The 26,006-nt window shown below is 32.7% G+C and overlaps 3 protein-coding genes across 3 annotated transcripts; 2 read left to right on the forward strand and 1 right to left on the reverse strand.

Annotated features, from left to right (window-relative positions):
- Positions 1-6,512: 6,512 nt before the first annotated feature.
- Positions 6,513-7,125, forward strand: LOC132949710 (myb/SANT-like DNA-binding domain-containing protein 3). Its single transcript, XM_061020731.1, has 2 exons — positions 6,513-6,740; positions 6,844-7,125. The coding sequence occupies exons 1-2, from the start codon at positions 6,534-6,536 to the stop codon at positions 7,123-7,125; spliced, it is 489 nt and encodes a 162-aa protein (XP_060876714.1). The 5' UTR covers positions 6,513-6,533.
- A 3,363-nt stretch (positions 7,126-10,488) lies between these two features.
- LOC132949716 (protein FAM200A-like) lies at positions 10,489-11,562 on the reverse strand. Its single transcript, XM_061020745.1, has one exon. The coding sequence runs from the start codon at positions 11,560-11,562 to the stop codon at positions 10,489-10,491; it is 1,074 nt and encodes a 357-aa protein (XP_060876728.1).
- A 9,174-nt stretch (positions 11,563-20,736) lies between these two features.
- LOC132949724 (protein FAM200C-like) lies at positions 20,737-21,177 on the forward strand. Its single transcript, XM_061020758.1, has one exon. The coding sequence runs from the start codon at positions 20,737-20,739 to the stop codon at positions 21,175-21,177; it is 441 nt and encodes a 146-aa protein (XP_060876741.1).
- The last annotated feature ends 4,829 nt before the right edge of the window (positions 21,178-26,006 follow it).

Consider the following 26,006-nt stretch of genomic DNA (forward strand, 5'->3'; position numbering starts at 1 on the left):
CACTTCTGATATTATAACTCAATATTTTGTGATATTAAAAATATTTTTAAGTATGGGGTGCATATGTGTGATGTAGTATTGTAGTGGTAATAGAATCTATGCTTGATAAGCTGTCTAAAAACACAATTATTACAAATTTGATACAATCTTAATTAAATTAAAAGTGTAAAATTAAATGTTATACCCAAAATACGTATTATAAGATGTAACAACTAATAGTTATTAGGTTAGGTTGGGTTCGGTTGTATGTGACTTAAGCAATTATTATATTAATTTATAACTTTTTATTTTTAAGTTAGTATTGCTAACCTGTAGTTATAATTTATAAGCGGTAGTTATGTTTTTAGATATTTTAAATTAAGATATTTGTATTTGTATTTTTGAAACGCTGGTATTTAATTTTTAAATATTTTTTACGCGAGAAATGTATGTCTTGCTGTTATCAAAATCTGTAAATCTGTTCTATCCACAACCGTGGTATATAGATTAAATAAAATTATTAATAAATAGCATTTTATTAATACAACTTCAATAACATAATTATAGTGTTTAGATAAAAAATAAATAATAATAGAAATATTAAAAACTTCTTTATTGTTTAAATGTTACAATGTAATAAATTATAATAAAAATATAATAATAAAAATAAAAATCATAATATATAACCGAAAACAAATTAAATTGAAAAATAAATAAACATCTTAAAAACTTTACTTGTAAATATTATTTATAAGACAAGTACACTATACATTATTAATATAACTATCATAAAAGAATTATGATAAATCATGAAACCTTTGATACTGTTCAGATATAAATAAATACAATTTAAATATAACAATATGATACAAATCTATGCCTACGCCACAAAGAAAAATCATATAAAACATTACTTTGAGTACAATATAATTTGTAAATTTACTTTGGTGTTTTCATTGACTGAGTGAACTTTTTCTTTCACACCATCATATACCTATTTGCCATGAATTAATGGGGTTCCTAAATGTGTGAGCATGATAATGACCAATTGTTTCATATGTTGTAGTCGATTGTTGTATGTCTGGCGTTATTCCCAATCCTCTCAAGTAATATCGAGTCTGCGGTGTGGTAATGTATTTTGGAATGTGATTGAGTAGAATACGTGTGTCCGTAAATAATGCATCTGTTGTATTATTTAAATTAATTAAATTGAAAAAAAAATGTTCTCCGAGAATTACTGTTACCTCAATTATACCATTACACATTTGACAAATTTTAGAGTTGTATAGTTGTTTTATTTCTTGATTTATTAAAAGATTAAGTTGTCTTTTAGTTGGCATATTTCCTGTAACACAAATAGTTAAAAATGGTTCCTTCTCTGATCGTTTGAATTTGCATGAACTGCAATTTTCCTCTATTTGTACACTTTCATAGTTTTTTAATAACGTATTTAACATGCTATCAATTGATTGTTCCACAGACAAATATGTAATACCATTCAATATTAGCTCTCCCGAGAACAAATTTCTTAAAATCTCAACCCGTTTTCTGTATGTTTGCACTGTTACGCCATCACGAAGTAAACAAAATATTAATTGCCACAATGTACTTTGTTCTTTTTTTTCCATTACATATTTTGTCTATGCAGTGCTATCGCAATAAGCTACCGCTAACATTTGTACAATTGTATCAAAAGAGCATGTATTTGATAAAACATAATTTCCATTATTATATTTTACAGACATAAATCTTGACGTACTACCATTTTTAATCAAACCTATTTTTGAACGAGAATCCATATTTCTTAATAGGATTTCAGGGTTAGATGTCAAGTAGATTGATTTTCTTTTCCTTGAACCTCCCTGGACGTTTCTCCAATTTTCTTCACTGGTTTCCTCATATTCTAAATTTGGCACTGAATGTATATTCTGTGTTACAATTTTCACACTTTCAAATTGGTCAACTATATAATCTTCCATATCTTTTGATGATGCTACACTTATTGATGACCCATTACCCTCAGCTTGCTTATTTGCGTTGGTAATTACAATTTCCAAATTTATTGTTCTCAACCAAATCATCTGAGTTTGTTGTTACACACCAAATATCATCTGTTATTTTTTTAAAGTCAAAATGGTTTTCGTGAACAGTACCAGATTGGCATGGTTGATCATTTAGTATTATGTTATGATCTGGCGACTTTCTGTAAATTATTGGAGATTTTTCTTTTGTATTAATTTGATCATTTTTTGATTCTTGGGAGATCATTTTGGCATTCACTAATTTCATAGTTCCATTAAGTGATTCAATATGAGTCTTTAAAAAATCAACCACTCCCATAGACATAGAATTAACATGCTTCAATACCCTATTTTTAAATCATTAAATTGACTTTCTATTGCCGCACTTGATGGGGGTTGTCTCTATATTTAAAAGTTTTACACATTATTCCAGACCACAATGGTAAATAGGTACATAAATCTGGTATAATGTTTGGTAAGTAGTAGAGATTGTCGTGATTTCCCATTTCAAATTCAACTTGTTCTTCACACTTCAATGCAATTTCTTTTACAGTTTCATAAAATGGACCTTTTTTCTGGTTGGATGTACAACTTCGGTTATAATTTGTGTTTTCGTCTAATGTAAACTTATATTCTGAGTCATCATCGTCTGTCATATTAACATGCGTAGAGCTGGCTGTTGAATATTGATCTATGGTACCAGTTGCAATCCTCTTACCCTGCGTAGCGTAAGTATTTTGACCATTGTTTAAAGTACCATCTGTTTTACTATAAATTAGCCAAAATAAATGCTTTAGTATGTTTTTAACGTCATAAAAATCCTCACACAATATAATTTGACCAATCGCTCGTACAATAAAATCTTTTATTCTCATATCAATTAAACGAAATGTTGACCAATTTGTAACAAGCTTAATTACATGAGCAACATCACTGTGAACAAAGCATTGTGGTAAATCTAAATAATTTTTACATAGACAATTAAAACATCCTTCAATGTAAGACAATATCGTATTAAACTGAGTAAAAGCTTTAACAACTGCTGTCATCAAAGCTGTTACGTACCCACGTATTAAGTAGTCATATATTAACTATGTACAGCGCACCGCACGTTTCTAATAATATTTGACACTATAACTAATAAGGAAATTAGTATAGTATAACATGCGGAGGTCGTTGCAAAAGCGTAGAGAAAACAATTAAACTATGGAAGGTATCGTCACACGTATCTTTCCTGGAAAGCCAACACTCATAAGCAGGATACGAGTCGACCAGCATACCAAATACGAGACCCGAACTCTGTCTCATGACCGAGCTTAGCCACTACCACAACCACCCACTCAAAAGGACACAATCATATATATAGAAGCCCAGGACAAGAGCTCTTCAGACGGTTAGGGACATTCAGAGTCAGGTCGTAACACCACTCACAGTTTAAATTCTATCTTAAAGAGTCGTAACACCACTCTTTTACACCATATATTATAACATTGTATTTTTGTACTACGTTAATAAACATTCATCATACCTAGTACATCACGTATTTCATTTCTGCGTTGATGTATATATCGACGTCGGTTGGGACGTAACATAATTTTGGCGCTGTGGACAGGGTCTTCCAAGATACAAGGAAACTTCAATCAACAGAGGCAATTTCACCTTCGTGGATCACCGTTGAACTGAGGAGTGCACGCTTCAATTCAACGACTCTGGGAAGACCGAACTTTTGTTACAATTCAACTACGGCGAGAGAGATCAAGCAACGAGATGAATACAGCAATGTTGTAAGCATAATTTATATAACCGTCTCCTTTGGTCTATTGGTCCATCGTATTTAGGGAAATTATTATTAAAGGGCAATTTTTGAATTTGTTATTGAAGTTATTAAAGGGCATTTATTGAAGTTATTATTGAGAATTATTATTTACTAAAGGGCATATATTATTTTGAGAATTATAATTGTGAATTATTACAGGGCATTATTGAGATTATATTTATTATTGATTATTGAGGGCATATTATTGAGTTCATTTTATTTAAGTACAACTCTCTTGGAATTAGCTACTCCATTGTATAGAACACGTGTAGATTTTTGAAGCCCATGTTTAAGCCCCTAGCCCATGTTTAAAGTCCAAGCTGAAGCCCGCTAGCCCGAGTAGAAGCCCCTATACCCGAATTTCAAAGCCCAAATCGAATAAAAATATATGAATAAAAGAGTTTTATGTTTGAAATCTATATTAAACGTTAGGAAGAATTAAACAAACATTAATGAACAATAGTTCAGAGGAAAATATTAGCGACGAATTCGAAAAGATAGCTAGGGAAACATTAGATAGAATAATTAAATAATCAAAAACGAGAATAATTTAGAAATTGACGTAAACAATACTGATAGCGAAATAATTGACAACATAGAAATACATAGCTTAGACGAAGAGTTAGACACATTTAACGAAGAAATAATTAACGAACGTATAGAGATCAAACCAATAAGTAGTGATATATTAAATAAAAGTTTAAGGTTAATAAACCTAGGGGAGTTTGAAAATAGTCCTACTACTGGCACAATTCGCCAAGGTTTACGAAGTAATAGAAATACTATTCACACCGAATATATACAACCGAAAAGAATAGTCAAAGCTAAGAAAATGACAGGCGGTACCGATATGAAACCGATAAGCGCGTTAGACGCAATAAAATTAATTCCTAACTATTCAGGACAATCCGAAATATATCCATTTTTAAATGCATGCGAAGTAATTATAAGTACGGTAGACTCAGAACAGCACCCTTTCATGTTAAAAATGATAGCAGCTACTAAACTATCAGACAGAGCTTTTAACGTAACCAGATATAAGGAAATTGTAGAATGGGGCGATATGAAAAAAATATTGTTAGACACATTCGAAACTCCCTACGGAGCAGCTAACTTACAAATCGAATTAAACATAGTAAAAACAAAACATAATGAAACCATATGCGCGTACAATAGTCAATAATAGAGTAGAGGAAATATATCAGAAACTATGTAACACGGTAGCCATAGACAAAACACCCACCGAAGCAAAAATATTACGTGACAATATTAGGGAACAAGCGTTAGTCAGTTATATAAACGGTTTAAGCGACCAAATAAAATTCGAAGTAAAAACAAAAAATCCTACTACTCTCGAACAAGCAATGCAAATCGCATTAATTACCGAAAAAAATATTCGTACATATAATGATGTACAAGACATTTTCCGCGCAAATAATACGTATAGCAATAGAAATACGCATCAAAATAGACAATTTAACAATAATAATCAAAACACAGCGTACAACTATCGTAATAACAACAATAACAATAATATAAACAATACATACGGTAGGAATACTAACAGAAACCCAAATCCGAGGAACAACAATTTTGTAACGAGCTGTGACTACGTATATAATAATAATAATGATATATTCAATAATAGACATAAATGCTGCAGGGAGCACGTAATCCCGGAAAGCCTACATCGATAGGAGTACAGGACTAATAGTAATAACATCAACGGTACCGCGCAACACGTGATAAGTATATGCACGCATTATCCATATTCTAGGAAAAACGAATAATATAATAACCGTAAAAGATCATGACTTTGTACAAAATATATACTCCTAAAATAACATAATTATACGAATGACGTCTAAAGGTGACCTCAGGAGTACGCAGAGATATACCGTTTTTATACTAAAATGCCATAGGAGGGAGCTATTAGGAATACCCGACGAGGTACGTCGATGGACAAGTGGCCATCAGACGAGCACCAGCAGAGAAACCACCAAGTCAATTATTAAGTCACATCTCGTTTACCAAAGTTATTAGTTAATTATTTTGGACTTAGAATATTTACGTTAAATTTCAAATAAATATACATAACTCATACATTCAACTTGTTATTTATTTCAAAATAATTCCATTATTGAGCTGAAGTAGTTGGTTCGTTACAATTTTAATGTTAGGCGTTGTCATACGTGCAATCGCGAAGGACATTTTTCGTCACAATGCCGAATGAACAATGTCACGTATAATAGTAGACCACCCAATCAGAATAATTTCACACGTCCACCGACTAATTATAATGTAAGGAGCGAGTCATGTACTTACTGCAACAAACCGGGACACAATATACAGCCGAATTCATAGAAAGTACTTAGTAAATTCTAAGAAAAAACTTGTGTAGGAAAATTCGTAGATAATCTTTGAAGAAGGTATTCAGAGAAAAAAAAGATAATTCTCTGCTAAAATTTTTGTCTAGATTTTTCTAAGTCGTCACAAAAACCATGCAAAAATTTTAGTTAAGAATATACTAATCACTTGGAAAAGAAAACGCCAATGGCATTGTTATCAACATATTTGTTGTTGTTATCACCGAAAATGTTATTTCAGTTATTTGACATTTTGACAATAAATTGACATTATTATTAATATTATTAATTATTATTATTACCTAACTATTAGTTCCTATATTATTTAATCTTTATACTTTTAACTAAAACATGGATAAAAGTATTTCTGAAAAAGACGTGTCAAAGTCAAAAAACAAACCTTTTATACCCGATGAATTGTCACTGCTTTCTGAGCTAGTGTATAAGCATAGATTTATACTTGAAAAAGTTGGTAAACAATATTCAACAGTAGCTGACAAAAGAAATACTTGGGAATCATTGGCTAATGAATTCAATAGCGCAGGATTAAATGTTACTGTAAATATCATAATATGATACATTTGTATTCATCTATAATTTTTTCAAATATTTTATTTATTTAGTAGTTTTCTTACTGTGTGATATTTTATTTTATGTTTAGCGTTCTTCTGACCAGCTTAAGAAAAAATGGGACAATATCAAACAAAGTAGAAAGACAGAAATAAGAGACACAAAAAGGCATCAATATACAACTGGTGGAGGCCCATCTTGTCAGCCAATTATTAATGACTGTCCAGCCGACCAGTTTTTAAATGAAATAACTGATATTGAATTAATTGTACCACCAGATAATGATTACATACCATTACACTGCAGTGTACCTACAACAATAGAAAACAAAATAGTTTCAGATCGACCAGTTTATTTAATAACTACCACTTAAACATCTAATAACATTTCACCTACATTACCAAAATAATGTCCAACAGGAAAAAAGGATAGTGATAAGATGAAAAAAAATGGTAATTATATTATTGTTAAGTAACTATCCAACAAATTTAAAATTATATTTCCTGAAATATTATGTTTTTTAGAAAAGTAGTACTTATTCAATAACGTTCTTTATGCTTAAACCTTAGATGGCTTAGATATATAAAACCATAATAAACTATACTAGCACTGACCATTGACCAACTATCATTATTTGTATTATTATTCTGTATTTTATAGAGGACTTTGAACAGAAACGTTTGGAAAGTTTCAACCAAGAAGCTGAATTAAGGATTAAAAGACAAATTAATTTAATCGAACAAGATAAAACAATTCATGCTTTAGAGGTAAATGTTTATGAAAAGAAACTTGAATTACTTAACATAAAAATAAAAAAAAAAAACGAAGCTTAATGAAAATCAATAAATGTACCTATACACGATTTCCCACGATTTACTGTGATAATTAATAATAATAAAAATTAAAAAAACTGATTATATTTATAAAAATATGTCATGTTAGTTACTTAAAAATACTTTTATAATAGAAGTCATATTATTATATTACTTTTAAAATGTTTAAGTTTATATTGTTTAACAGAAAAGACTGGTAGTCGTATTTATATATTAATTATTCTTTTTTTAAAAATATACATGTTAATTACTTAAACATACTTTTATAATATAAGTCATATCACTATATTACTTTTATATTGTTTAAATTTATATTATTTAATACAAAAGACTGATAGTCATATTTGTATATTTATTATTTTATTAAAACATACATGTTAATTTCTTAAAAATACTTTTGTAATATAGGTCATGTTGTTATATTACTTTTAAATTGTTTAATTAAAAATTCTGATCATAATGATCATATTGTGACATTATGAAAAATTACCAACAATAAATTCTTCTCTGATTAAACTACCTCTTATATCATTGGAGTTTACTTGTGCGGGTGTTTGAAGGGTTTCAACAAAATTGTCTTCTATAATGTTTTGAAATTTGTAATGAATACAAATATTATGCAAAATAACACAGGCAATAATTATTTTAGTTGATGTTTGTAACTGTGTTCCTAGTTTACTTTGTAAGCATCGAAACCGACTTTTAAGTAATCCATTGACTCTTTCAATTACATTCCTAGTTTTAATATGAGATTTTTGATATTTTTTTTCTGCTGCTGTTTGAGGATTCGGATGTGGAGTATAGACAAACCTTGTTTGAGCATAACCACCGTCAGCCAAACATTTACCATTAGTAGACCTATAATGTTTTCATGAATTATAATGTAATTTGTAAAGGATATTTTATAGAAGTTAATATTAACTATTACAGCATTGTTTAAAACTGTTTAAAACTGTTTTAAATGTATATATTTATCGCTAAGCTATGTTTGAAATATAATTCAATAACGAATAATCATCCTAGATACTTGAAACCATATTTAACTAGTTTGATATCTATGAATATATATTTTTTTAAAACTCACCCGTGATTTATTATATTCCATGCTTTACTATTTTCAAATATTCTAGAATCATGAGCTGATCCTGGCCACCTAGCAACAACATCAACAATTTTCAACTTTGGTCCTGCAATAAGTTGGACATTTAAGGACATCCAGCCTTTTCTATTTCGATAAAACTCTGATTTTTCACCTCCTGGACTGCTAATTTGTATATGAGTACAATCCATGACCATTGTAACTCCAGGAAATTGGGCTATTTGATAAAACTGATTTTTTATTTCTGGAATACTTTCAATGCTAGGAAACTTAACCCAGGTTTGTAGTGAATGACACAGTGCAGTTGATATTTCTTTTAAAATGCGACTTATAGACTAAAATAATATATCTAACAGTAAGTTATCATGGGTCTTGGTGGATCAGATATAATAATGGCTATTAAGATATAATTTTGTACAACTGCTATAATATGTTATTTATCTTAATGACTCAAATGTACTTTCCTGTAATAAAATGAAATAAAATAAAAATAACTATGGTAGGTAGCATACTACACGCATACAGTGTTTCGGTAGATACCATTTTATGGGTAGGTAGCATATTAGACGAGTACCTTTATTTTTTATGTTTGTGTCTATCATCACCTTTTAGGACAGTAAAAGTGCTTGGATTTTCTTCAACAGTAACTTTTCTGATAGGAAAGTGAATCTAGTTGGTACTTTGGGGGGTCAAAAGTAAAAATTTCCTAGTAATTTTCAAAAGCGACGAAAAACAAAAGAAAAATTAAGGAAAAACGGGAATTTTTAGCCAAAATCTGTTTTTGAGAAAATCGATTTTGGTTTTTGGTGTAACTTTAAAACAATTGACCGTAGGGACATGAAATGTTGACTGAATGCTTATAATTGCATTTCCTATACACCATGACATTTTCCAAATATTTTGACTTATATTTAGCTGTTTACGGACCTTGTCAATTTCCATTTTTTTTCTATAAATATCAATAAAATTTTATCTGTTGAGTAAAAAAGCTTGAAAATTTAATAGAAGGCTCCTGGGTTATTGTTTCAAAGGCAGATAAAAAAAATTAAAAATCCTTAGTCACAGTTTTTATTTATAAGAATTTAAAGTTCAAATTTTGACAAAATACGGAAAAATCACGAAAATTAGCAAATTATTTTGAGTTGAGAATTCATAAAAATTTTTCTTTTTAAATCTAAGATTTGAAAATGTAATAAATGATTATCCATACGTTTGTCTACCTTTATCAAAAAAAAAAAATGTCTACAAGAAAGTCAAATTAAATTTTTATGAGTGTCTGAAATTTATATTTTTACTGTATTAATATTAATGATTAATGCAGCGGTTCCCAAACTTTTTTCGCTCACGGTGCCCTTTTTGAACTAAACTTTTCTCAAGGCGCCCTTCCCAAGACATAGCATGACTAATCATAAAAAATGAATAAAAAACAAATAAAAACCAGACAATTTTTTAATTATAATACAAGAATATTTATAAGAATATTTAATGTGATGGATGTGCTTGCATATCACTGCACATTTTTTCAAATCTTGGAATTAAACAAGACACAGCTACTCTCATTTCTTTTTCAACATTGATTTTGGTTCGATACTTGCTTTTTATTACAGCAACCGCCGAAAACCCAGCTTCACACAAATATGATGTCGAAAACGGAATTAAAATACGTTGAGCCTTATCACTTAAAAGAGGATATTCATCTTTTATAGAAATCCAAAATTTGGTTAAATCCATACTGCTAAATTTAGTCTTCAAACTATTGTCGCAAGACAACTCGAAAAGACTCTCTTCTTCGGTAGAAGTAAACTCAGATGGAGCAGTGATATGCCAATTTTATTAAAACTTCTTTATTGGAAAATTCACTGGCATATTTATGTCCTTCTTCTTTAATAATTACATAAATTTCCTCTCGTAGTTCAAACGTACGTAATATCATATTACCGCGCGACAACCATCGTGCGCTGCTATAGTACAGCAAACTTGTGTGTTCAGCTCCCATATTATCTTCACACAGTTTTTTGAAAAATCTCGATTTCAGTGGACGAGTTTTTATATAATTGACCACATTCACTACACATTCTAAGACTTGGTTCAGTTCAGGACTCAGATGTTTTGATGCAAGTGCTTCTCTATGAATAATACAATGAGTCCACAGTGCATCAGGAGCTTTGTTTTTAATAAGCGCCTGTAATCCTCCATAGCAGCCAAACATAGAACGAGCGCCATCAGTACAGACACCAACACTCTTAGTCCAATCTACACTATTTTCAGACATAAAATTATCAAGAATCTCGAATAAGTCCTGAGCCTTGGCACCAGCTGTAATATTTTTACAAAAGAGTAAGTCTTCTACCATGTCATCATTATCTATGAACCTTATGTAGTATATCAAATGAGCATCCTTATTAATATCCGTAGCCTCATCCAGCTGCAACCCAAATGCCTTTTCTTTAAGTTTTTCTATCAACTGATCATTGAGATCATCTGCCATATGGTGAATTCGGCGACTTATTGTATTATTAGACAACGGCACTTTTGAAAGTAATTTCCCATCCGATTCGCCAAACATAATGTTTACCATATCTAAAGCAGCTGGTAGGATAAGCTCTTCTGCAATTGTGTGAGGTTTCTTACATTTCGCGATTCTAAAAGCAACTTTATAAGAGGCTATCAATGCATTGTTTGGTATTGATGCATTCTTAAAAAATATACTTTTTTCCTGTTTTAGTTCTTTCCTCTTTCTATCAAAGTATTCGCGAGATTTTCCAACCGCATACTTTGTAACGGTCGAAAATGAACCATCATTATCGAGGTAAAATATTATGCGATAGCGCGCTCCGTCCCATCTCTGCCCACACCCAACACAAAATGTGCATATCATTATAAACCACACACACACACACACACTATCACAGCTGCCTAGTACCCGTGGTCGAGTTTGACCGGCCGGCACTATGTCATTATCTGTACTATTCCAATGTAATACACATACCGGCCAATTACAACTCATTACCAAATGATTACCTAATATTGTTTTTTTTCCCGTGTGATGTGCGACGCGTCCGACGCTCGTATCTATGCTTTTACTTTAATTTTGCCTCTCTGCCGGACAACATGACGAGCGAGTAGAGACACCGCTTCACCGAGGACGTCCTGGTGATGATGCTCGGACACACACACACGCCCAGAATTCGGTAACATTATTATTATAATGATTTTTTTTGATGATTTATACTACACCTTGGCCGGTATTTTGTGTTTTGTTACGTGTATAGTACCTACGGTAGTGTACTACGTGTATTATTATTATTATTGGTATTATTATTTATGTACGCCGGTAACCACATAGGTACCGTGCAAGTACACTGCGAAAATGCAGTTGTTATGATTATTATGTATGTGTTTTTTTTTTAAGGTGACCTTTTTATTTGCGGCAAAGTTTTTATGTCGATATTGCTTTTCTCGGCCATAATTTAATTATTGTTTTTGTTTGTACCATAAATATTAAAATAAATATACCTGTAGATCCCCATAAAATACCTTTATTATTGTTTTTCCCAATTTCATTCTATTTTACAAATCCCACACGCTCCGATTTCCGAATCTCTGCTGTGGGTTGGCGACCTTATTACCACTGAAGTTTCTCGTCAACGTACGCTCCACGTCGAATCTGGGCAAGCCACCGTGTGAGACGTTACAACTTATGATTCGTTTCCAAATGGCGCTTCAATTTACTTGGTAACATGCATTCTGGTGCTAAAACTTTCATACACAGTACACATAATGGTCTTTCTTCACCATTCACTTCTGTCCAAGTAAAACCAAATTCCAAGTAACTATCATCATACTTCCGATATTTTCGTTTTTTTACAGTCGGGCTGTTACTGGTTGAGGGTATACTTTCCTCCTCTTCACAACGTTTATGACTGTTCAATAAAAATCTATCCATGATTTAAAAAAAGTCACAAAATTAACAAATTTTCTATATAAAAACGACGAACACGAATACACGATAGAGCAACACACTACGCGAGACTGGCGGTGATACTAATCCGAAAATAAATTTTATCAAACGTCTCATAAAGTCATGACTATGGTCTAAAAATAAATTTAAACTCATTAATGGTGGTGAGGATAATGTGACAGAACCGATAACGATAAACAGTTTATCAATTTCGTGAAGTCGGAGACATAAAAATTATTTTTGTCTACCGATATTATAGTAATCGGTTTTGTCGCATTACCCTCGCCGCCGTTATCGAGTTAAAATTTATTTTTAGACTAGGTAAATTTCTACGGCGACTCGGCGCCCCTAAAAAGACATCGCGGCGCACCAGGGCGCCGCGGCGCACAGTTTGGGAACCGATGGATTAATGAAACATTGATACAATTATTAGATGAATATGAACTAGATGTAAGAAATAAAATTAAAAGGAATATACTAACCCTAGTAGGAATTATGGACTAGTTGTTGCATAGATCCCTGCATTACCGTTGCCGTGATCGATGAATGCAGAGGCGTGACAAAAAAATAGTATGTGTGGCTCGTTCAGGAAGGTAATTTCAGTCTTATTAAAAAATCTTCAGCTTTATAATATTAGTGTAGATTATAATATTTTAAAACTATGTAACACTGGAAATAAATACTATGATACTTGGTGTTTGTAAAGGATGGTTTACACGCAACGACTTATTGTACGTATTATCGAACACGGCAAATCGTATCAAGTAAAATAGAGCGTGTATACAGCAAATCGTACGTCTTATCGAATCAGAATGAAATCCAAGATTGGATCGAAAGACTGATGGGTTTGGAATCACTTTTCCGTGAAATTGAACGACAAGTCATTGCATATAAACACAGGTTTGGCGCATTGTACAACTTTTCGTCCAATTTTCGTTAAGTTCTCGCCTAGACCAAGTTTCAGCTTGACCTACAAATTTAACATAATTTCGTTTTTTTACCATAATTAATAATAATTTTATTGGAGGGTTAGTTTTTGTTTTTTTGCGAACATGTCTGATTTACGGCAATGTTTCCATGAATTTCCCGTTGAATTTATTGAACCGTATAAAAGTTTTCCTTGCTTATTGCAAGTAAAAAGAAAGGACTACAGCGATAAGCATAAAAATACTTGGCTTATGAGGAACTTATTAGAAAATTTTAAGAAGTTGACCCTTCGGCAAACAAAGGGACAGTTAGTAAGAGGATTAATTCCTTGAGAACGGTTTATAAGAAGGTGCTTACTAAATTAAAAAAGTCAGACACCTCTTCGGCTGGAGAGAATGACATATACAAACCGATCTTGTGGTAGGTATTTTGATCTTTTCAATTTTTTAAATGATCAAGACGTTTCCTCGCGAAACGGTTGATGACGAAGACACTGTGTCTGTTGGAATAGACCAAGAAGTAAGTGAACGATTTATATTTAGTAAATAAGTAAAATTAAATATTGTCAAAAGACGGGTGATACGGATAATACAAATATATTAAATTTAGAAATATGAATATCATTAAGTAATTTTTATTTAATTTCTTTCCAAAGAATAGTTTAATTTAACATTTCTAATTTATGACAGATTGAACACAGCGTAGAGGGAATATTAAATGAACAAGTCAAGGTATGTAGTGTATTTATCTGATTATGATACTTACTAACATAATAAGATACCTACCTAAAAATCAAAAAAATAATTATAATTTTATCTTAAACTTTAATAGGCAATGTAGAATTTATTATACCTTTAATAGTTACCTTTGTATTTTATATAAAATGTGTATAGTTAGGCCGGGCTCACATTGAGACGCAGGTAACGCAGCGCAGTGTAGGGCGACGCAGGGTAGGAAAAACTGCGCTACCTAAGTGAGCGCATATTACTATGCAGTTCTGACGTTTCACCGCCTAATATCAGTCACGAGCATGAGCGTGAGCGATAGTATGATGGCCGAAAATTTAATAAATTTAAGTTCTGAATCAGATTCTGATGACGGATTTGATGAACTTATTTTTTTATATTCGTTAACTAAACAAAAAAAAACGTGGAAAAGTAATTTTATGAAAAAAAGACAAAGTTACGGTGAATTCAATTTGTCGTCGGAATTTTCTGACAAACAATTTTTGAACTACTTTCGCCTGGACCGAAATCAATTTAATGAAGTTCTTCATTTAATACGAGATACTATTTATTCATTTGGGTGTAATGCTCAAAATCCGATTGAACCTGAAGAAAAACTGGCAGTCTTTTTAAGGTAAGTTTTTTAAAATGTATTTGAAGTTTTAACAATAAAATTATAATAAACAATAATTACATTATTACTATACAATAAGGCCTAAGCATTGCAATTTTGTAAATTTTATTTTAACAACAAAGTAAAGAACCCCAAATAAAAACACGATCCTTTAGTTAATGATTTTATTTTATATTAATATGGTAAATCATATTTATTAATCTTTATTTATTTATTTATTTATTTAACGCCAAGCGGCAATTTATAGATACATTGTACAATTAGTAGATTAACATGAAGTGATAATAATGAAATAAAATACATGGAAAATATAGTTATAATTATAGACTTAAGTTTAAACTTATACTAAACAGCGTTCAGCTAGAAGAGTACATGCTAAGGTAAAATAAACTAAAGACAAAAACATTCAGTAGAGATAAACAATAATATAGTCAGCCAAAGATCAGGAGCTATTAAGTAGGCGGAGCATTCTATCTAATGGATTATTAGAGGAGTAGTTAGTACGGTGAGAGGAGACAAGGTATAAAGAGTGATTTCTAGTGAAATGCACAGGAACGCGGAAAGAGATTGAGGACAGAAGGTTAGGGGCATCTATTGAGCCGTTGAGGAGGGAGGTGATGAATGAGAGGTCAGCATCGACACGACGAGATGCGAGAGTAGGGATATTTAAGGAAGTTCTAACTGGTAGGTAATCATGGGGTGGGTGAGCAATATTGAGTATAAAGGCGGCGTAGGAAAGGAAGCGGTTTTGGACACGCTCTAAACGTAATTGGTCCTTGGCTAGATATGGGTACCATACAACTGAGCCATATTCTAAGACAGAGCGGACAAGGGAAAAATAGAGGGAGCGAAGACAAGTAGCGGACGTGAAAAGGCTAGTGTTGCGCTTTAAGAACCCCAGAGTTTTTAACGCTCTACCAACCGTAACATCAATATGGTGTTCAAAGGAAAGAGAAGGAGTGAGATAGAACCCAAGATCTTTGACAGTGGATACACGTTTGAGAGTAGAGCCATTAAGGGAATAAGGATGTATTATGCAAGTACGTTTTCTATGAAAAGACATAACATGACACTTGTTGAGGTTGAGCGTTAGGCCAATACGCTGGGCCCAGAGAGAGAAAGTATTGAGATCTGATTGAAGTTGAAGACTGTCAGACGGAGATGTAATTTTTGAGAAAAATTTAATATCGTCGGCAAACAGAAGAACTTTAGAGGATGAAATGTACCTGTTAATTGAGTTAACGAAAAGGATGAACAGAAGAGGACTGAGATGCCCTCCTTGGGGGACCCCAGAGGGAGTAATAAATAAGTCAGAGTCAACGCCGTGAACTCTTACGAATTGCTTTCTTTGACTTAAATAAGATTGGAGCCATGAGAGTAAAGGATTACCGATACCAAGTGAATCCAATTCAGAGATAAGGCGGCTATGAATGACAGTGTCGAAGGCTTTATTAAAGTCCGTGAACACAGCATCAACTTGACAATCAGATTCAAAGCTTTTTAAAATATATGATGTGAAAGATAGGCTGCAAGTGACAGTAGATTTCCCACTACGGAAACCATGCTGCTCATCCATTAGAATATGGTTAAGACTTCTTTTGATTGAGGAGTAGACGATGGACTCAAATAGTTTAGAAATGTGTGGTAGGATGGAAATAGGTCTGTAATTAGAAACGAACGAGGGATCTCCAGATTTAAAAACAGGGGTGACAGAGCATGTTTTCCAAGCAGCTGGAAAGATACCCTCATCAAGAGATAGCCTAAAGAGTAGGAATAAAGGATAAACAATAGAATCTTGACAATTAAAAAGTAAACGTGCTGAAATCCCGTCAGGGCCATTAGAATTGGTGTTTTTTAAAGAGTTGAGTGCAAGTTGTACATCGTTGAGGGAGAAGTGACAATTAGAAGGAAGTTCATATGGAATAGTATTAATATTAGAAATATTGACGGGTGGAGAAATAGAGTTGTTATACATAGAATAAAAGTACTTAGAGAATGGGTTAGCCGAATCAAGAGGAGTATCAACCTTATCATAGTTCCAAAATAGTGTGGCGGGTATAGTGTTTTTCTGGTTTAGATTTTTAATAGATTTCCAGAATAGTGAGGGATTGCGATTGAACGAGTTTTCGGTATTTTTTATATAAGACTGGTAGTCTATTTTAGATTGGCGCTTGCATTTAGCACGAAGTTCGGAAAAAGCTGAGTAGTCGTAGGGGGACCTCGAGCACTTATAGAGTGCGTGAGCTCGCTTTTTCTCCAAAATAAGATTTTTGAGAGAGGGAGATGTCCACGCAGGGAATTTTGGCAATTTAAATATTTTTGTGGGAACAAACAGATCGATAGCATGAAGTAGGGCTTCATTAAAAACAGAGGCTGCATCTTCAATTGTGTACTGTGAAAATGTTAACTCCCAATTAAAGGAGTTAATAAATTGCGTTATGGCAGGGTAGTTTGCGGCCTTAAAATCTTTATAAGTATGAGTATTAACTACTGATTTGTCAGATTGTGAAGGAAGGACCACGTGAAGAGGTGGGTGGTAAGGATCAGGAATAACCAAATATTCCGTTGCTAAATTGACTGTGATTCTATTGCAATTGGAAAAGACAAGATCTAAGATACTGCTATGATTATTGCGAAAGAAATTATGCTGGAAAAAATTAAGGTAAGAAAAAGAATCAATAATAGTTGTGGAAATTATACTGGGATCATTAGTCCCGATTAATCCTAATTCATCAGAAGACCAGTTGATATTAGGGAGATTGTAATCACCACATATGACTAGGGAATTTGGTTTATAAGAGGAAATGACGTGTTCAACAGAAGTGGTATGGGATTCAACTACAGAAAGGGGGGAACGAGGGGGTAAGTATACACCTCCTACCAATAAGTGGCCAGAGTTTAGGGACAATAATACAAATACTTGTTCAACATTAGATACGGTTAGTGAAATAGGATGAAAGGAACGGGTATCCTTGATGGCAATTAGAACTCCACCACCTCGGGTAGAAGTGCTGTTATTATGGTTTCTATCAAGTCTTATTACTTGAAAGCCAGCGAAACCAAGTTCGCTGTCACTTATGTCAGGAGTCAGCCAGGTTTCTGTGAGGATAATGATATCATAAAAGTGAAACATGGGGAAAGAACATCTGAGGCTAACTAATTTTGTTCTTAGACCACGAACATTTTGATAGAATATTTTAAGGTTACAATTAAGGGCATTATCACAAAAGTTATTATTACAAATATTAGAAAAATTATTAGGTTTACAAAATGAGGCTTTAAGGTTAGTGAAGTCTAGCAAGAAAGAATCTAGAGTTATTTCAGCAGTGTAGCAGCGTGAGCAATTTGAAGAACGAAGTTTAATGTTATACATACAATTGCAGAGTGGATCAGTTAAGCAGGAGTAGTAACATGAGTCATTTTTTACAGTTTTGTTCAGGCGACGGAGTGCTTGCCTAGGCAGTGAACAGTCGAGTACTGTTAGTTTTTTGATTGGGTAAAGGCGGAGTTCGATGTTTGATGGCGTCTGTCCTGGGATGATCTGCGGGCCGGTACAATATAGGGGAGTCCATCTCTGTATTTGATTACTAAGTCAGAATCACCGTTCTTTTTACGATTTTCCAAATCAGTGTATACGCGACGAATTGCTTCACGCTCACTGGGAGTGCGATCACGAGTAACCGAAATGGGATGGCGCATATTGTCAGTATGAGAAGATCTGATATTAGTATTATAGTCTGAGACAAGTTTCTGGGCTATTTCTTTGGACTGGAAAAAAACCTTGAGTGGTCGGGGACCTCGATCACTGGGTTTAACTAGCCTTATTGCTTTAAAGTCTGATGGTAATTCGGGAAAGTACGGTTTGATAGCCTCGGTTATTTTTAGGACGTCATTAGAGACTCTATCTTCTAATACAGAAGAAGAAGATTATTGAGCACCACGAATAATGACATTTCGAGAACAGCGCTCACGTTCCGTGATCTCATGGAAAATGCTAGGAAAGGTGTCAGCCGAGGAGATAAGACGACTACTGTTTGCAGATTCAAGATCTTGGACTCGATTGCTGAGACTAGAGATGATTTTTTGGAGTTTGTCGTTCTCAGATTTTAATTCAACAACCTGAGAGGAAAGACGACCTAAGTTTTCATTGAGCTCAGAAAATTGAGCATTTTGAGATTCACACAAGCGTTTGCATTGGGCTAGGGTTTCTTTTTGTGTTTTTTGATGTTCAGCCATAGTGTTGTTAAAAACAACAAGGGTCAGCAGATCGGAAGAAGAAGAGGCTGGTTTAGAAGACTTGCCAGACATTACAGAAGCAATATTGCCAGCAGTGGTTGATCGGGTGGAGATCCTTGAGGGTGAGCTCTGATTCATTTAAATGAATACGCCTTGTAAGATAAGGTAGGCAACCAAAGCTGCAGGTAAGAAGACGGGCTGATGAGATGTGCGGGTTGATGAGCGGACAACTAATGATCACTGCATCACGATGTATATGTTTATATTTATATTTATAAATGTTGTTTCAACTATAAAACGCACACAGTGTATAACGCCCGGGTCAGTGCGCGGGTCTAATCTCTCAGATAACGCGATAACGACTGACACGGGTTTTCGAGCTTTGTACCGATAAAAATAAGATTGAACTCACGTTTCTACAGCGGCCGTGAATAAGCTGGAAGCACTAATAGTTGCTCTTGAGGGGAGGGTATTGGTCAGACCGACTCAAAAACGACACCGGTCTGAAAGCGCACTTTTTAGAATAGATCAAGATAAAGAACACAAAAAACTGTCAATATTTACCGGAGTAATAAGTAAAAAGCACGGGAGCGAGTTTAATCGTTTGTCGTGATATTATCATCTTCTGAAGTAAATTAAAACAATTATTCTGTATAAGTCAATACTTAATATTATAATATTAGATAACTAGAAATAATAACTTGATGTAATAAAATTTAAAAAAATTATTCTGTATAAGTATTTATATAATGAACAATATCATCTTGGTTCTCAACATTTTCAGAAACTGAACTGCCGCGAGAAGTACCTGCACATGAACTTTCTCCGTATGACCACGTAGAAAAAGACTGAGGTTGACTGTAGATATTTTGTTGTATCTGTTGTGAGTGAAGTTCTTGAAAAGCATTATTTTGTTGAGAATTCAAAAGATCAGACTCTACTTGCGAAACAACTTCAAATAATTTATTTTTTATAGTAAGTTGAGACGCTGGTGGCATTTTATAAGTAGTTTGGTACATGGACATAAAGAAATGGTAAAGCGGATCATTTGGAGTTTTGAGGTCTACCAATTTTTGGCGTTCAATAGATCTCTTTTTGGCTCGTTGTTCGCGATTCGCTATAGACCAGGGGTCACCAACTGGCGGACCGCGGTCCGGATACGGACCTCGAGCACTTTTTTTACGGACCGCACGCGCGTTTTCATTTTACATTGATTAAATTCATATGCGCCATACCGGCGAGGGAAACGCGCCATCGTCGGAGTGGCGCGTATGAAACGGGCCTTATCCACGGAATAGTTTTTATCTAGTTTAAATCCGATAATAAATAATGAGATAAGATCATAACATCGAGCGTCTGTCTACGTAGAACGCGTGTATATATAAATTAGATATGAAAAAACTTATTTCATTAACAACAGACGGCGCGCCATCGATGATTGGAAATAAAAAAGGTTTTGTTCAGAGACTAATTAATAATCCGAAATGCAATAACAAGATAATATCTTATCACTGCATTATCCATCAAAGTGTGTTGTGTTGCAAGTTAAATTTAAATCTCGAAGCTACAATGACACAAGTGATCAAAATAGTAAACTTTATTCGAGCCAAATCATCATTAAAGCACCGTCAATTTAAATCATTTCTCGATGAAGTTAAATCACAATATGGTGATTTACAGCTATACAATAATGTAAGGTGGTTGAGCAAAGGTTTGGTACTTCAACGATTTTTCGTAATATTGGACGAGATCAAGTTATTCCTTTCTAGCAGTGATCAATTATGTGCAAAAGACTATTTAGATTTCCTTGAAATAAAAGAACATGTCACATCTATCGCTTTTTTGACAGATATATTTAAACATATCAACGATTTAAATTTCAAACTACAAGGTAAAGGAAAATTAGTGTGCCATCTACTGTCAGAAATCAAATGTTTTTCAAGGAAAATGGATCTCTTTTGCGAAGATATAGAAAACCAGAAAACGAACGTTTGCACTTTCCTAACTTAAATACTGTTTTTGATGACGCTGAAGATAATAATGATATTGATCTCAATCAGTTCATTAATTTTATAAAGAAACTTAAATCTGAATTTGAAGATAGATTTACTGATTTCAAAAAAATTGAGAATGTAGTGCAAATTTTGAATAATTGTTTTTCATTACATCCCAACGGCGAATGGAGTAGTGAAGCCACAAGCGTTTTTGGCTCTAATAAAGCTGCCCTACAGATGGAGATAATCGAATTCCAGGAAGACATGAGTTTAAAGGAAAAATTTACTCAAGTCACCAACACTTCTGGATCAATTCTGGATGAAATACGTTTGTTCAAGTAAATACCCAGAACTAAAACGCTTGATTTCAAAACTGTGTACAATGTTTGGATTAACATATGTTTGTGAAGCCGCTTTTTCTAAGATGAACTTTATTAAAAACAATTTCAGATCTCGGTTAACAGATGAACATCTTAACGATTTAATGCAAATCAGTTGCACTAACTTCACTACAAATATTAGGAAACTCGTGAAAACTAAAAAATGTAATTTTTCACATTAAAAATGAAATATTTCAAGTATAATCTTTTTTTTTTTGCAAATTCAATTTAAATAAATAAATATAAATACAAATTTAAAAATGTATATACCTCTTTATTAATGTGTGTAAAATACAATTTGAATAAATAAATAAATATAAATACAAATTTAAAAAATGTATATACCTACCTATTTATTAACGTGTGTATAATACAATCTGAATAAATAAATAAGTATAATCACAAATTTATAAATTATAAATACCTACGAGTTTTCATAAAAATCTTGATATATGAAATTTGTTAAATGAAAAAATATTAATTATTATAGTAATATAAATATTATTTTAGGTTATCTAAATCAATTGAATACTAGGTACTTACCATTACTTAATTTAAGTTCACTGGCAATCTTTTCCCATATTTCGTTTTTCAACTTGCCCTTCATATAGTCGGCATGACTATAGTCGGGCTCACGAAAAGTGAGCGCTGAATACAGCGATCTCCAACGGCCGTTTTACATCAGTGATAACCAAAACAATTTGGCGCGTTTTTTTAAATATTTGATATACGTATTTTATTATATCATCATTCAACATACATATTAAAATTCGTTATATTTTTACAAATGTTAACGATTAAGAAAAATAAATTACAGTTACTATTTAAATATGTATCTTACAAAATTATATCTAATATTAAACATCATATAATTGTTATAAAATAATGTAACTACAATTTATAAACGTAAAAAAAAAATTAAGTACCTACATACATTTTACAGTTTAAGTTCATCTTCATCATCATCATCTTCATCAGTACTGCTTTCACCAGGTAGAATTCGTCCATCGTTGCTTTTTTTTACGAAAATTTTAATTTTATCAACAATCTTTTCATTAAAGCAAGACTACCATTATAATTAAATTTTTGTTGAGCAGCATTTAAAATTTTTTTTTATGTAGGATATTCACCTCTTTCGTAAAATTCATGCACGATTCTTCGTACTATCTCATTATCGAAATCGTCCAGTTCTGTTGCATACTTTTTACGTTTATACGTTTTTCGAGGTGAAGTAAATGATGGGCCTGGTTGTGGCGAATCCGGATTATTGTTGGTTGAAGATCCTTCTACACAAACTCGTCTTACGGTCATAAGAGACACACCACAAGCATCGGCAGTTATTTTTTCTGTCTGTTTAAAATGTTTTTTTAAAACCTCATCATTCGAATTAGCCAGATCTTTGAAATAATTATATACATGAAAAATAACTTTTTTGGTTTGACTACGTGTATCATTAATTTTAAAAGACATTTTAATGTTTAAGAATTCAAAAACAAAATTAATTTAAAACAAAATATACGTTTATAAAATGAAACTATTTAAATCAAAACACACTATTACAAATTTCACTGTTCACTGTACACGTGCGTTCAACAATACGAGCTCACGAATAATGAATAATGCTATACAAAATGTGAGGTCAATCTCTACCGAAAGGCAGCTGCAGGCAGCTGCTAACAAAAGGTTAATTCATTGAATACGTTCCCGCCGAAGTATTTGAAGTATGCCATAAGACGCACCGCATACCGTAGCGTCACCCGGTAAAACTGAACAATACTAGAAAATCTGAGAACCCCTGGCCCAGACATAATTTGAGCACCACCCATCGGCCGCCAGCGCTTACTTTTCGTGAGCCCGACTATAGTGTCAAATAAGACACTGTAATGTCTGACGGCTTCAATTAAAATTTCTTCCATAGTAATTTTTAAAAAATGATAACTTAATTAACAAGTTTAATTATTTAAATAAATATCGTAATAGCCAAAGCTCGTGGCACGTGTGCAGTAATCTGTGTCGCGAACATTACGTGACGCAGGCCAACATAGGCACAGCACTGCTCTGCCCTGCCCTGCCTCCCAATATGCGCTAATAAGTTCTAACTAATAGATTACAGAAAACTACGCTGCACTGCCCTACGCTGCACAGCGTCGCCTGCGTCTCAATGTGCGCCCGGTCTTATGATTGCTTAAAAAACAATATTTATATATCAATTTCTAAAGAATTTAAATATTATAGCAATACAATATAAATATGAAATATGAAGGTTTGTATTATTGTACATTTTGTTTTATTGTTTATTGTAAATTGGTTAATTATTGCATAATTATATATATAGAGTATACTCAAAAAGAATGTAACAAAACTTAGGTAGCAAATTAGGAATGATAATAAACATACAAGTAATTATTATAATACACCATTAATATTTGTTAACAACTGCTGAACAGATATATATATTTTTTTTCATGCTACGGATCCTTCTTGATTAAAATACTCATTTAAGTTCTATCTCACAATCTTGGCACTTTATAATTGTTGGCCCCTCATATTACGTTGTAGGTTATGCATCCTTTTATGATCACATCTTTCTCCAAATTCTACACTATGGTTGATAATATATTCAGTGTCCATACTTCCAGGAGGGGTGTAACTTTGGGGTGATATTTTACGCAAGAAATTGTGTAAAGCACAACATGCTAGGACGACATTCTTTATGTTTTCCACTTTTAAATTAATTGATGTGTGGAAGAGGCGAAATCTTGAAGCTAAAATTCCATAAGTGTTTTCAATGACACGGCGCGCCCTAGACAAGCGGTAGTTCAAATTCTTTTTTCTTATTTAGAGAGTCTCGGTTATAAGGTTTGATAAGATCTGGTCGCATTGCAAAAGCCTCATCACTTACAAAAATATACTCAAGAACCCGATTTGATTGTGGAAGTTGTGTAGGTTCTGGATTTTTCAAGCCGTTGTTAATGAGTCTTTCATAAAATTTTGTATGATTTAGTACACCACCAGGTACGGTATCATCCCATTTGTGTCGGTGTGAACGATCAGTGATAAGTGTATAGGTATTAAGTACACGACTTAGCTTCGTTAGTTAAAAATATCACGACGGAAGTAGATAAACAAGTGAAAATCCGACTAGCCATAACGCCGATAAGCCAAGTAATAATATGAAATGGTCTATTAGTTTATTAGCTTAGTATTTACGCGTATATTCTTGTATATGCGACGAGTGCGAGTTAGCGTTATGGTTTTATTCAAAAGTAATATTAAAGTATGGAGCGCGAATTAAGATATACAAGATGCCAAACGACAGCTTATCAGGTGAAGACGGAAATTTCCGAAAATCCAGAATGACTTATAGCGCCACAGTGGCGTTTAATGAACTAAGACAGTGCTACCATCTACTAAGATTTATAATTTTACGTATCTTTATCGTAAAAATTATCATCATGTTAATTTCCCGCCATGTTTATTGCGATACTCGATGGTCGTAATCATACAAAATTAGTTAAGGATTTCGCCACCGTAACCATTTCGGCGCCATAAGTTAGTTTGGGAACCTGGAAAATTTCGACTTCACAAAAATACCGATAACGGGCTGTCGTTCGGCATCCTATATATCTTAATTCGTGGTATGGAGAATAAATTTAATGCAGCAATCGAAATAATTACAAACAGTAAAAAGAGAGGTTACAAAAAAATGTGCTTGTAATGCAGCAGAAATGTTGTGCAGTTCAAAATGTCATGGTAACAAAAACTGTACAAATAAATAATTTATAAAAATATGCACCTATTTAATTCATTTCAATCAACCTAACCTTTCATTAATTTCATTGAAATCAAAAATGATGAGATTCAAAAATGAATCACCCACCAATAATAAATCATTATTAAATAGTAGGTATCCATATTAAAACAATCAGTATATTATTTGAGATTTATCATCATTTACCACAATTTTGGTAAATGACGTCAATGACCGGTGAAAGATGTACATTTGAGATCAAAATATGTGTTTTACATCATAACACACTTTACAACATTTACCTACATAATTGAATCATTTTGGTTAATGACGTCATTGTTGTTTATAAATAGTTGCTATTAGTTATAATTAGTTATAGGAGAAATAATTAGTAGAAATTTCGAATTAGTATTTATTTATTGTTAGTGGCCATAAGTTATTCGGACAAGAATGCATCAAATCGAATTTTCGCACATTATCTACCAAAGTGGCTGAGTTGCACTTATAGCAGGTGTATATCCTACTTGATATGTTGTCGCAAATTGTCCGCGATTATAATATTTTTGTAATCAATAGCAACCATTTAAATAAACAAAAAACATAATAAAATAAATGTATTATAATAACACAATCACGCATTTTCTACGTACGACTTTGTTTTATTGTACCGATATTCTCATTAACAATACCATGCCACGACCAAGACAATCAAAT

This window comes from Metopolophium dirhodum, chromosome 1 (genome assembly GCF_019925205.1).
Source record: "Metopolophium dirhodum isolate CAU chromosome 1, ASM1992520v1, whole genome shotgun sequence".
NCBI classification, from domain to species: domain Eukaryota; kingdom Metazoa; phylum Arthropoda; class Insecta; order Hemiptera; family Aphididae; genus Metopolophium; species Metopolophium dirhodum.